Genomic DNA, 13,629 nt, shown 5'->3' on the forward strand with positions numbered 1-13,629 from the left:
TGTACCTTTAACCTTTTAGATACATGAGTCTTTACTAGAGACATGCTGGACAAACTTTAAATGGATTTGACAGGATAAAAGTTCATATCTTTACATCTCCAGACTAAGTTTAAGTTAAAAAAAACTCAGAGGTGTCACCTTAAAGAAAAAAGAAGTGATTCCAGATCCGGAGCTGTGCATGAGCGTGGCTCTTCTTTGGGCTGATGTCCTGAATAATCAAAGGCATTCATATTGATTTAAGTACAGAGGTTTATCGACTTGTCAGCACTTTCAGAGTTTGAGTCGAGCAGCTGATGTTCTGAATTTTGAGCTTATTGTTGGAGAAACCACATTAAAGCACAGACATGCTGGAAGAAGAAAATGTACTCGCCGTGCCTCCTCACACCAGCGCTCGTGAAACTAATCTTTATAAATAACGCACTTTGACCTTTGGCCTGAAAGTAACAAAGAAACAATAAACGCTCATTTGAGAAGAATAACGGGAGAGGCGCTGCGAGCTCGGCGGGTTGAATCCGGCGCACCTCTGGCCCACTTTGAGCCGGGGATTTTTGGTTTTATCACCAACTTCTAACTAAGCCTTTCTGTACCTTACACAATACATACCAAACCAGACTGCCCCCGCAGTAAACTGGGTTTTGATCGAGGACATTGGTTAATAGGCTTGATGTGACGAAACCTGTGGTCTGAAAACACACAAAATTAGTAAACTGACTTTGAATTCTGAGCTTTACAGCCCTATAAAGTTCAGGATTTAACAAAGTGACCTGTTCATGTAGGTTTCCAGCACTGGATGCTCGATGGGTGAGTCACGGGAGATGTCTTTGTATTTTAGAGTTAGAATAGCCGCGGTATACGTTTTTACCCGTGTCAAGAGGCGTAGCGTTGCACCGGACGCCCCACATTTACATGAAGATTCAAATGAAGCAAATAAGGATGTGCTGTCTCTCCAAACGCCACAGTACCAGAATGCATTGCATGCTGACAGATCCTGTGCAAACAGGCCATTACAGTTGAGCTTTACCACCATCCCGCCGCCCGCCCGTCCGTCAGCGTTGTCAGTATGGCGGTACCTGATAAAACTGTGATTGTGTTTGATTTTGTTAGTGTCACCCAGACGTACTCGGAGCCCTGTTAGGACAGATTATCCTTCAGGCGGGAGTGCTGTTTTCCGTCTGTAATTTCATCATGTCAGTAATTCCTGCAGACTGCAGGTAGTGGTGAAACATCTTTTATTGCCTCTCCTGTAAAGGGGCCAGCTAAAATAACCTGAGGTAAAACTAGTCATGACGTCCTTTGGTATGTTTCGCAGAACTCTTATATAACACGAGTGAGATTTGGATCTCTATAAGCTTAAGAGAAAACTGCTGGAAATAGCCTGGCACCTCTCAGAAGAGCTGGGTCATACTACCAGCTGTGTTAATGATGCATTAGCACCACGAGGTGCCCACACAAAGCCATCCTTTGATCAATCATTTAGCGTCCACACACACTTATGTTAAAACACACACACACAGAGCTGGCGGTTTTTGTGCTGCATGATGACTGTGTGCCTGAGGGAGGAGGGTCACGGGGACTCTGAAACCAGGACGCTTTTAGTTTCTGAGCGCCGCCGCCGCCGCCTTTAAAGCTCCAAACTTTCAGTCCCCAGTGGTTCTTTCAGCCGCCTCATTTGCATGTTCCTCGCCTGCCTGTTAGTCACCGTACCTGGGAACACAGCGAGAGCGCCGGCTGCAGCGTCTTCCCAAAGGGACCATTAGCATGTCAGGTGTTTCAGATCTGTTAGGCATGCCCTGATCAGTCGGCATCAGTGCTAATAGTGGCCTAATTAAACTGATTGCTCTGACCACTGTGCAACCAGCTCTTACATTACATACCAGAGCTGTCCTTTTCCTCATTCTAGCAATCACACTTAACCAACAACTGGAAGTATTGTGCTTGTCCTACCGCCGTCCCGCTGACCTGGACATGGTCACATTAATCAACAATCAGAGGGAGAAACCTACGCACAGGACCAAACGTAGAAACCGGTATCAGACAACTTCAGGCCTGCAGTCACAGCAGGACATGAGATGTTTCCTCTGATTCGTTTTCACCTCCTGATGATGGTTTTATTCCATCAACAGCTTAAAGTTCCAAACAAAATAACACCAGTAAAGAGAAGAATCTAACAGTAACAGTAACTCCCACAGGGTCCAAAAGAAAATGACTCTCATAGATTCTTATTACAAATAAAACAGAAGCATCGTGACCTGATTGGGCCTATAACAGTTCGTGTTAGTGTGAGGGTCACATCTGTGAGGGCCTCGCTAATGCTGAACGATAAACGCAGTTTGCAGGAAACATGAACGTTGTGCTTTTCTGCACGTGCTCCAGCTGTGGGGTTAACCCGAGCTGCCACACGCCGTGCGTTACAGAACAGGAAGTATGACCGCGCAGACTGTACTCTGTGTTATTTACATTTCCCACTTTGCTTCGTTTTGAAGTCACACTTTGTTTGATGTTTTGGAGACCATCCATCCACCCCGGCCTCCTCCTTCATCAATCACACTGCCATCATGATTACTATAGCAGATTATAGAGTTTTTAATATACTGCAGCAGGTTTCACCTCCTGAACTTAAACCGTTGGGTGTTTTTATAACCGGTGCTGTCATCTCATTAGAAATGAGCCTTTTTGTCTCTGGAGGTCGTTTTGAAAAGTTTTATATATTTTTTCAATGTCTAAAAACTCAGAGAACAAGGATTTTATCAACTAAACTGAAAATATTGGAGGTTGATCTTTGGTTTGTGAAGTGGAGCTGTACTTGGAGACGTCTCTGTGCCTCATCCTCATGTCGTCTCACGTGTTAAAAACGGCTTCAGAGCTGCTTTTGGGGAAGAAAAAGTCATCTGAGTGAGTCCCCGAAGTCTGTTTTGGTCTCATTATGAATTACAAGCTGCCAGGCCAGCCCTACAGTAGTTTAGATCCCCGCTGATGACAAGACGCCTGCCGGTTCAGTTTGTTTGCAGCTGAGCTTCCTCTGTGCCAAAATGTACATCGCCTCCCTCCCCGCGAGCCCTCGCCCCCTCCAGTTTGCCCTTGTTCCAGTAAAACGTCTTTAACCCCTCCTATTAGCACACTGGGCTCCTTCCAATCTGCCTTTCGTCCTCCTAATTTGTCATTTCATTTCCCAAGATATCTCCTCATTATCTTCTCTTTCCTCGCCGACTTGTTTTATGGCTTCCTCGACACCCTTTTCTCTCCGGCACGCCCTTCGCCGCCTCCACGTGCGAGCTGCGATGCAGTCAGTTAGATGGATGGATACAGTTTGCAGTTAGACTGACGGTTTGCCCTTGACGGAGGTGAAAATCAGATCTTTTTTCCCCCGAACCCTGCTTCACCCCACCGATCGAGTTACTTGGGTGTCACTTTCAGAGGAGAGTTCTGTGTCCCGTCGTGGTGTTTAAACGCAGGGAATCCTGGGAGACTTTGTTGCCTCCGTCTAAAATTGATACACTAATGTGCACCAATTAAAGGAGGGAACAAAGGTTTGCTTGTTTTTGATTGAGGAAAAACTCACCTGCCTCTCAAAAGGACAATTTGCCGCTTCCTGCAATTTGCAAATCACTGTTGTCACTGCTGCAGTTTTATTATTTCCTCAATAATTACGAAGCACTGCCGTGCTCCAAACAATCCCCTGCACACAAATACTGTACGAGTAATTACAAGCATGCACGGAGGCGAGCTCAGCCCAATAAAATGGGACGCAGCCAAGCGGCATATGACTCCCCTCGTCAGAAGTTGGCCCGGAGTCCTCGAGGCCGACCCAGTGATGCAGCAAAACATGACACTGCTGAGCTCTTTTTTTTTTACTTTTCTTTTTTCTTTTTTGCGAGCTGGCAGCCGCAGCGCTCTTCCTCGTCGACGGGAAGCGAGGCTGCCATCGCTGCTCGGATGAAAAGCTCGGGCCTGCAGCTCCGTCTGCCTCTACGCTTCTTACTTTCCCTCGTCCAATCTGTTTTCTCCAGCTCTGTTTTCCCTCTCTGTCGCCCCTTTTCTCTCCTTCCATCCGTCTCATTTCTCTCTCCTCCCACACTCTCGTGTCCTTTCTCTCAACCTCTTTACTGCTAAGCACTCACGCTTTCTTCCCTTCTTTTGGTTTTTTGGCTCCTACACACTCGTCTTCCTATACATGCACTCCCTGCTCTGTTCTCTCCAACTCCTCCCACACTCTTCTTTTTGTTTTATCTCCTTTACCGTCTCCCTCCCTCTTTTCCCACTTCACCTCTGGCAGCAGCTGGGTCTCTGGCCAAGTATTTTAAGCAAACGCACAAGGAGAGAGGATCTGAAAGGAGATTGAAGTATTTGCTAGAATTTGGCCCGTATTAGGGCTGCGTATTGATTGCTTTATTGGGTTATTAGTGCACCGTTTCCTGGAGTGCCTTTTAAGAGCAGCTTAACTCCCGTTTTAGCGTAAACGCGCACCTGGGCATCTCTAAAAGCTGTGATCAGCTGCTTCCTCTTACAGGTTAGGGTGGACCGATGCTGCAGCGGGTTATCCTCCGTGTCTGTGGGTGTGGCTCAGATTGGAGCGTTGCGTTGCAGTTTGTGTGGGTGTGAAGAGCAACAGAGCGTTTCTGCAGCCTCTCTTTGAAGGTTACTGCATGTATTTCTGCGTTAAACTATAAAATCCTAATTTAATGGACACAAAGTGTTTAATCAAGCCTCATTAAATAACATGTAACTGCAACTTTAAAGCAGGGGCGAGCTGGCTGGGTCAGTAAAACGATGCACGATGCAAATATTCCACATTTTTCCCGTTGAGCGTAAATAAATGTCTCCTGAAGCGGAGCCAAGATTTTATAAAAGCTGGAAGCAGGTGAAAAACAACCGCTGCCACGCTCGGTTTAAAATTAGCCAGACAACAGGTTGTTGGATTATTTTTCTCATTTAATGAGCATTTCATTAACAAACAGATGACGAACGGCACGAGATGTCTTTAGAAAAACGTTTCTCCAGCCTCATTAAACTCACGTTACAGTTTGGGATCCTGTGAAACACTCAGACACGTCCACTCCTGCGAGGCCTGAACCGGACACTTCAGCGGGCCGCATATTTGACCCCCTGTTTTAGAGTCTCTTCCGTGCCCCACACCAAACTTTTGTATGGTTATGTTTTTACATCCTTCGCTGCATCTTCCCTTCAGCTGCAGGGTCAGTGGTTCAGTGGTCATCATTGGTGCCGCACGGCGTGAAGGTCCTGGGTTTGAGTCCCGGCTGAGGCTCTCTCCTCGTGCCTGTGTGGGTTTCTTTTCACAGAGTAAACACTGTGGATGTGTGGGCGGAGATGGCTGGTAGAGAAGCGTCGCGGTGAAGCGGGAAGTAAACGGTGATGTGGCGTTCGGCTCGTTTCCAGCTCCGTGTTTTCAGTCTCAGACTGAGCCACGTCTCTTACGCTGGGACTTGGTACAGCACTTTGGTCCATTAAGCTAATATTCTTCTGATTGGTCGCCCCTCTTAAACGGTGGGTGGGGCTTCTGTGGCTAAGATGACCATATTAGAAGTCCTCACACAGACTTCACTGATAATTGAGCACCGACACAGATTTAAATCAGGAGAAGCAGAACGGGCCTGCCCTCTACTGCTATCAGAGTCATTTTTAAATAATTTCCAAGTGAAACTTTTTAAACTTGTGAACTCTCTGGTACTCAGGCGCTACAGGCTACAGGTCCTCTTAGGCCCCTCTGGTTACCCAGTAACCGAGACCTGACCCGGGGACCTGAGTTGGGCTGGGTCCAAAATCATATTCAGTCTAATCAGGTTGCGCGGGGTCGGGTCATGCTGTGCTGCAGCAGGTTTTAGAGGCAGACGGAGAGAGGAGGTGGACTCTGGATTGCATCTATTCGCCCCGCGGTGCATTCGGATCTTTCAAACGAGGTTTGGGACTGAAATTTTGAACTCCTCGAGGCGACCGCGTCGGACACGTTTGGGTTCGCCATCGAGTAGTTTTTTTTATGAATTGATTGTCGGTGTTTTTATGCTCGTTGTTTGAGGAAACGCCATTAGCCAAAGTGTGCAATAAGCAGCAATGTAAATGCATGAGATTTATAATAACATAGGATTAGTTCAGTCTCATTGCACAGTGCAACAATTCAAACGGGCTCTGGATACTCTGCAGCTATAAAATGTGTCTCCCGTGCAGGCGATGAGAAGCTGATCAAGGCTGCGAGAGCATGAAATATGTCCAGCATTAAGTGACACATGGGACAAATAACAGCTTGCCCAATACTAATTAAGTGTTGAAGTACCCATTTTTTTTCCTGGCAAATGTGTTTTTCCCCCAACTGATTGGGGCACCTTTTCAAAGCTTCAACTTTCCTGATAGAAAGCGCACCAAAACCTCATTTTATTATCCGTTAAAATTTTACTGTCAAATGGAAATGTTTTCGTCGTCCTCTCATCTCTCTCATTCTCTTCATCTGCTTTCGATTGTGCCTCTTACTCTCTGTTCCTCTGCTCTCTGCTTATCTTTCCCCGTCTCCCTTTTTCTTCCTCCTGAAACACTCTGTTGTCCCTTTCCTCTCCTCCTCCTCCTCCTCCTTTATGTTTATCTGCGTTCTTTTCTCGCTCTTCTTCTCCTCCATTCTTTCGCCGTCTTCTCTCTCTTTCTGTCTGCCAGGCCATGGCCTAGTTAAAACGTCTTCTGCTTTGTGCCTGTTCTCTTTCATTAGCTTGGAAGTTTTCAGACTCTCCCTTCTTTCTTTTTCCCCTTATCTCTGCGCGCCTTCGCCACTCTCTCTCCTCTCTCTCCTCCCATTTACCTGCTTTTTTCCTTTTGTCCTCCTTTTATTATTGCACTCTTCTGTATTTATTCACACCTATCTTCCCCTCTCTCTCCCCGTCTGTTTTTACCTCACTTTCTCCGTTCCATTGTGTGGATGATAGCTGTCAGGAGATCTCATCACTGAGTCTCTCTTATTACATGATTACAGGGTAATTATCCTGTGAAGTTGTCTTTGCCCGAATCTATGAAAGGCGCTTAATGTCTTTTTAATGGGGTTTGGAGTTTGGAGACTTTTTTTTGTCTTTTGTAGTTGCCGTGGACGTCTTCAATTTATCGCATTTACATGTGATTGGCCTGGAACGGCGTGTCCTGATTAAGTGGCACTCTGATTCATCATAATTTTCGAGCGTGGCGTCTCGAGTTGTCAGCCGGACTTCCTTTATTTTTAACTTCTGGCCTTCTGGCGTTGTCAGCAAACACTGTCGCCTGCCAGGGCCTGATTAGACCGGACCCGACGGAGCCAGTGCGATGCTAAGACGAGCGCCAACAGACCTGACAGACCTGGCTCGGACAGGAAAGGAGATGCAAAATATCACGTCGCTAATTAAGCTTGGAACCTCCCATCTTTGGATGGGGAGTTACAAAATGATCAGATCTGCTCCAGAGGGTTTTGCCATGACTTGTGGGCAGTAAAAATGGCTGACTTTGTTTCCCTAACATGGTTATAGGTACTCTGTAGCCTTCACACGGGAATGCTTGAAATTATTAGGCTAGCAGAGCCTGCGAGAAGCATCTAGAGGTCAGTAGAGTAATAATTACTCTCTCTAGTAACCATAGGAGCAAGTAATAAGTCCCTGTTTAAATTACAGATGTATGGGAAAAATCAACATCTAGGTCTGATAGTGCCATAAACCTGCGTTCTTTCTTTTGGCCCGCAGGGGACGACTCCTCTAGTCTGTGGCCCTCGGCTCACTTGATCTGCGGCCTCGGTAACACTTTCCTGGTGAGTTTGTGGTCTCCGGCGCTAGTTTCACGTCTCGCTGAACAAACATTAACCTCGTAAAATTTTTGTCCCATTCCAGTAAAAACTTAAAGCAGGTGGGCCTACCGTGTGACTGTCAGGTGTGTGACCACGGCGAACATTAAGACCGGACTTTAGTAACCAGTAGGCGACTACATCCATGCATGTTAGAGAAAACACTAACATGGACCGTTCCAGGTTCTCCATGTGCAAAAAAGCCAAAAAAAAAAAAGTTTTCCCGTCCTTCCCATCTCTGGACTTTCTTTGTGTAAGCTTTCATCAGTCTGCATGCTTTGGGACTTTGTGGTGAGAGTTTTTAGCCTTGGCAGATTCACAGCGACAGCTTTCCCAGCTCTCCTGATAACTATTGATGAAAACTTGACTTTAGAAAAGGGTCTGGCCTTTAGTGACCAACTTTGAAACCTGGAGCCAGTCTATGGACTACACAGTTCTAGATAGTCTGTTTACGGTCGACAAATCCAGAAACCTGTTGTGTGTTTAAACGACCCGTCATCGACAGCAGCATGAACAGCTGATTTGACGCTGGTAGGCAGCGTCTCTGGTTTGGTAATCTTGTTCTATACGTTCTGTTTGCGGTGCTGATTTTGTGGGTTTAGCTCGGTCTGGCTACAACAGTTATATAGTTAATATAAGATGATGCAACCAAAGAGCACGTGTGTCCTACAACTTGTTTTTTTTCCTCATGCAATCATAAAACTTTGGTTCAGAGGACATTTTTCACTGTGCACTCGGTCAGCTTCAAACTTTAGTCGAGGTGTCCGTATTTTAGCCACTGGGGATCTGGACAGCAGGTGGTAACGCTGATGTTTGAGCCGTTTCCAGTTCATGGCAGGTCTGTTCGGACCAACCAAAGCAGCTTTCACCCTCTCAGCTGAGGGTGAAAGTTTGGATAGTTTTTCAGACCTTGGCACAGTAGCTGCACTTCCTGAGAAGAAACAGTGGATTGAACGGATGATCTTGGAACATGCAGTCCTTTAGAAATGACTCCAAGATATCCCTGACTTATCTAAGCTCCCCAGATTTTCACATGTCGCCGTGCGTCGGTCAGTCGAACGATTTCCCTTTATGTGTTGGCACAGAGAATCCGCCGTCCCTGGTTAGGACATCTAAGTGGGTGTATAAATGTTCTTGACCTCGTATATATTATTTTCACCCTGTGTTTATTTCAGGAAATCTAAAATAAATTAAAACTTCTTCACTAAATTATTGAGTTTGTTTCTTTTTCTCATAATCTTAGAGGTTGTGAAATAATTCAGCTCCAGAAAAAGTTCTCAGAAATTGTGAAATATGAAAGCCCAGCATTACTAAAACATTCATGTCCAAGATGATAAACTTTTGATTAAAACTGTATCCCTATAAGTGATTCTCTCCACTCTTTTTTTCCTGTTCCTGTGCTGATTTCACCTTGCTCAAACAAAGGATGTTTCATCAAAAAGGCTTGTTTACCAAAGTGCAGATTATCTAGTTTTCCCCCCTTTCTTTCATTGCCCATCATGCACTTTCCCTGTTGTTTATCCTGTTTTGAGTGAACATCAGACACAAACATTATCGTAGTGACGTCTTTCTCTCTCCGACATGTTTTTCTCTGATTTTTAGCCCTTTCTAAGTGGCTTCCTCACAGCTCACTGAACACAAACAGTATTAATGTGTCGTTTTCTCTCTTTGTCTTCGTCCCCGCGCAGCTTGAACGCCGCTGCTGTCTGTGATGCCCTCCCATGACGCCGAGGTCGGTAGCTGACACTGCCAGTGAGCGGGAGACGCCACTGCACAACCGGTCCTGGGCCAGCGCCGTCAGCCGGTTCTCGCCCTCCCTCTCACACACTGGAGACTCCACATCCAACCGCCTATCACTATCCACAACCACCTCTTCCGTTCCGCCCCAGTAAGGACCCCCCAACGCAGACACGCTGACGTCCTCGACCAGCACCAGCAGCAGCAGCCAAAAACAATATCGTCAACACAATCAGCAACACCAGCACCACCATCATCACCAGCAGCAGCAGCAGCAGCGGCCGCAATCATGTCCAGTCGTAGAAAGTCCTCCACCCCCTGCATGGTCCGGGTCGTCAGCGACCTGCCTGATGAACAAGATGACCCGGAGGAGGTGATGGACATGGAAATATTGGCAAGCAAAGATGTGAGAGAAAATGAACCACCTGAATCTGCGAAAAAGAGTCAAAACCTCATGAAGGATAATGGAGATAATCCAGACCGGAAGGCATTTCCAAAACACTTAGACAAAGAGCAGCAGTCTGGATGTGAAGATCACCCCCCTGTCATCGAAGATGTAGAAGCCAGAGGGGGGAAGGACAAAGAAGCGCCAGAATCAGACCCGGTGTCCCAGAAGAAGCAGGGAAGAGGTTACGAGTGCAAATACTGCCCGTTTTCGACGCAGAACCTGAATGACTTCAAAGAGCACGTGGACTCGAGCCATCCTAACGTCATTCTAAATCCACTGTACCTCTGTGCTGTCTGCAACTTCAACACCAAGAAGTTTGACTCGCTCACAGAGCACAACGAGAGCCAGCACCCAGGTGAGACGAACTTCAAGTTCAAGAGGATAAAAATGAACAATCAGACTATCTTAGAGCAGACAATCGAAGGCAAGGACAATTCAGCTGAATGCGACGTGACAAATGAAAAAGGTGAAAGCCACAGTAGCTCTGTGTTTCCACCTTGCATATCTACCACAGTGAAATCTCCGGGTAGTGTGCACACGCTCTTTGGAGGGAGCGAACTGAAAAGCCAGCTGGACGGTTTGATCCAGAAGGACCAAATCACAGCAGTGAACATCAACGGAACAGTCATCATCCCTGAACCCACCATCGTCCAAGGGCTCTCCCATGTCACCCCAATGCTTAAGCGTCCACCCAACTTTAACTCTGTACCAAAAATAGCCGTTCCCTTGAACACCACCAAATATAACCCTTCTTTAGACGACAACCTGACGCTGATCGCCTCCTTTAATAAATTTCCATACCCAACGCATGCTGAGCTGTCATGGCTTACAGCTGCCTCCAAGCACCCGGAGGAACAGATCAAAGTCTGGTTCACTACCCAGCGGCTGAAGCAAGGTATCACTTGGTCCCCGGAAGAGGTGGAGGAAGCCAGGAAGAAAATGTTTAATGGCTCCATCCCTCCTGCTCATCACACGTTCACCGTCTTGCCTACAAGCCCCGTCTCTCAGCCGTCTGCCAAAGCCTCACAGCAGCCCATCGTCCACACGACAGTCGAGCATCTCGGTCACGTCCGGACGACTGCGCCCAATGGGCTAACTGTAGTCACCACCACAAACTCCCCGGCAGGCTCTAGCCACTCCCTTAAGCGACCCCTGCCGACACAGCTGTCAACAGTGTTTGGGCCAGAGTCCAAGCGACCCATCATGGCAGTGGCGCCCCACTCTGGTGACCCTAAAGACAAGGTCCTAATGGCTCCTCCCCCACCACCTCCTCCCCCAAAAGGCCGCCTCCCAATGGCTCCACCTCTTGTTCCCATGGAGATGAAAAGACCTGTAGCAGTTCCTCTGGTTACCACAGAGATGAAGAGGTCATCCGCTGCTGTGCCTTTAATGCCACCGCCTCCATCGTCGTCACCATCATCTTTGTCTTCCAAAGGGAAGATTCTCTCGGCGTCAGGAAATCCCAAAACAAAGCCGGTGGTGTCTCTGCCCTCCATAGTCTTTCCAGAGTCGTTAACAAGGCCAATGATTGCCCCCCCACCGATCTCTGTCCCTCCGTTCAGAAACAGTTTACTTATTCCCCGTGCCGTGCCCGTCCCTTCCAAAGAAAAACACCCCAGTTCTCACAATTTGGCAGCTTCTGATTTAAATCTGCCGAACTCCCCTCCGCTCATTACTTCACAGGTAAGGAGGCCGACAATTATCCAGTCCATCCGTGCTCCGGCTAAAGCCCCATCCCAGATTTCAGCGTTCTCCTTGGATGGCAAGAAATTAAAAGAGCAGCAAGGAGTGGAGCTGAAAGCCAGCTACCCCAGAGGAGACAAGGTAGTCAGTCCTCTGCCAGAGGCCAATGGAACGTCTCGAATGGACGGCAAATGGCCCTACGATCAGACCTCTCCTGGTCACAATAATGGAATCATACATTTGGACGGTGGGGACATCCCAGCAGTACCAAAACCAGATTTTCAACATAAGTCCTCGGTGCTGACCCAGTTCCCCTTGCTGGAGAGGATGAAAGGAAAAACGGCAAAACAACTGAAGATCTTGGAGGAGAACTTCTTGCGGAACAGCTTTCCCACACACAGCGACGTGGATAATCTGTCGGCCATAACCCGCCTGTCTCATCAGGAAATCGACAGCTGGTTTGCAGAGCGCCGCGCGCTTCGTGACAACCTGGAGCAAGCCCTTCTGAACTCCATGGGCACTAAAAGGATGGGCGGCAATGGCATTGGTGCCATCACTGAGAAACAGCTACATCAGCACCAAGCACTGCAACTGAATGGGATTCACAAACCAAGCACCGGTGTAGGCCTCCTTAAAAGCCCCCCACCAACTTCACACCCCCTGTCCATGATTGCTCCTGGCACCATTGCACCTTCCGTCCCCAATCCGAATTCCTGCTCAGTGCCTCCAGACCGCCGATCCCTGGCGCTCCTCAAGGACGATTTTGCTCAAACGCGGTGGCCTTCCCCTGAGGAGTTCAGCCAGCTGGAGGGTCGGACAGGACTGGCTCGCGGAGAACTGGCCCGCTGGTTCACCGATAGCCGGCTGCAGAGCGGCAGCATGGACTTGGCAGAACTTTTTCACAACAATGGCGTGAATGGAGGACAGGGGCTGCCTATGTGTTCCCCTGAAAACGTTCCACCCAGCATCATCCAGCGCTGTCAGGAAGGAGCCGTAACAAACAACAACAGTAAGGTGCTGGAGGTTGAGATGGGCTGGCTGATGGACCAGCGCACCAACAGCCTCAACAATCAACAGCACGACGAGCTCCAAGACCAGTTTGCTGGCAGGTACTTATTTCACAGTTCTTTACTTTGACATGTTTTCTGTTTAGCAGACTGTTTAGCAGAAATACACAGAATACAAAGTGGTTTTCCTCATACAGTCCAAGAGATGGCCTTATGGGTAGGGTTAACTAGGTTTTAGCCACATGCTAAACAATCATAGATTCAGAAATGAGAAGATGTTTGCTTTTAAAAGTTCTTTTAAATTATATTTTAAGAGTTCCATTTGGGTTTGCCAAATAGGTCAAATAAATAATTGAAAGGCAATCTGTTGTTAGCGGTTAGCCTCTTAGCCCCCTCCAGACCTGGACCACTACAGACCCATCCATGGTTAGGGTAGGGTTTTCTTTTAACCTCATGCTGAATAGGCAAATTTTCAGAAACCTAAGTTAAAAATTTTGGAAGGATTTTTTTATGAAAAGCATTTTCATTTGCTGTGGATGTCAACCTTTTGAGGTATCTTCTAAGTACCGCTAATTTTGAAAGTTGAAACTTTACCAGCTAAGAGTCCATGGTTTATTGCCCTTTGACGACTTTCGCTTCACGTTTTGCTGGATAGTAAGTTTAGTTTTCACCAGCTGGTTTAGACCTCATTACCACAGGCCTGTGGGCAATCCACTGGTAGCCACTGGTCGTAAGTGGAAAGGTGTGTATTTTGCAAGCATTCGCGAGGGTTTGATGGAATATGCTAGCATCAAATTGGTCACAAAGAGGTCCACAGTGCTGCACTGAAAACCTCCTTAGAATTGTTTTGGTCTCTAACAGGTTGCCGCAGTTGTCTGTAATTTGCATGGAAGCCACAGACTTGTCTGTAAACATTTACCAGTTGGTGGCTTCCCTACAGACCGGCCTGCAGGCCT

The 13,629-nt window shown here is 47.3% G+C and overlaps 1 protein-coding gene across 6 annotated transcripts in view; it reads left to right on the forward strand.

Annotated features, from left to right (window-relative positions):
- LOC134619735 (zinc fingers and homeoboxes protein 2-like) overlaps positions 1-13,629 on the forward strand; it is a 128,953-nt gene that overhangs the window by 98,088 nt on the left and 17,236 nt on the right. For all 6 annotated transcript variants that reach the window (XM_063465566.1, XM_063465565.1, XM_063465567.1 and 3 more), the window contains one exon: positions 9,487-12,775. In XM_063465566.1, coding sequence (XP_063321636.1) covers positions 9,825-12,775 — 2,951 coding nt within the window. In that variant the 5' untranslated portion in view covers positions 9,487-9,824. The remainder of the gene's footprint in view (positions 1-9,486; positions 12,776-13,629) is intronic.

This window comes from Pelmatolapia mariae, linkage group LG22 (assembly GCF_036321145.2).
Source record: "Pelmatolapia mariae isolate MD_Pm_ZW linkage group LG22, Pm_UMD_F_2, whole genome shotgun sequence".
Lineage (NCBI taxonomy): Eukaryota > Metazoa > Chordata > Actinopteri > Cichliformes > Cichlidae > Pelmatolapia > Pelmatolapia mariae.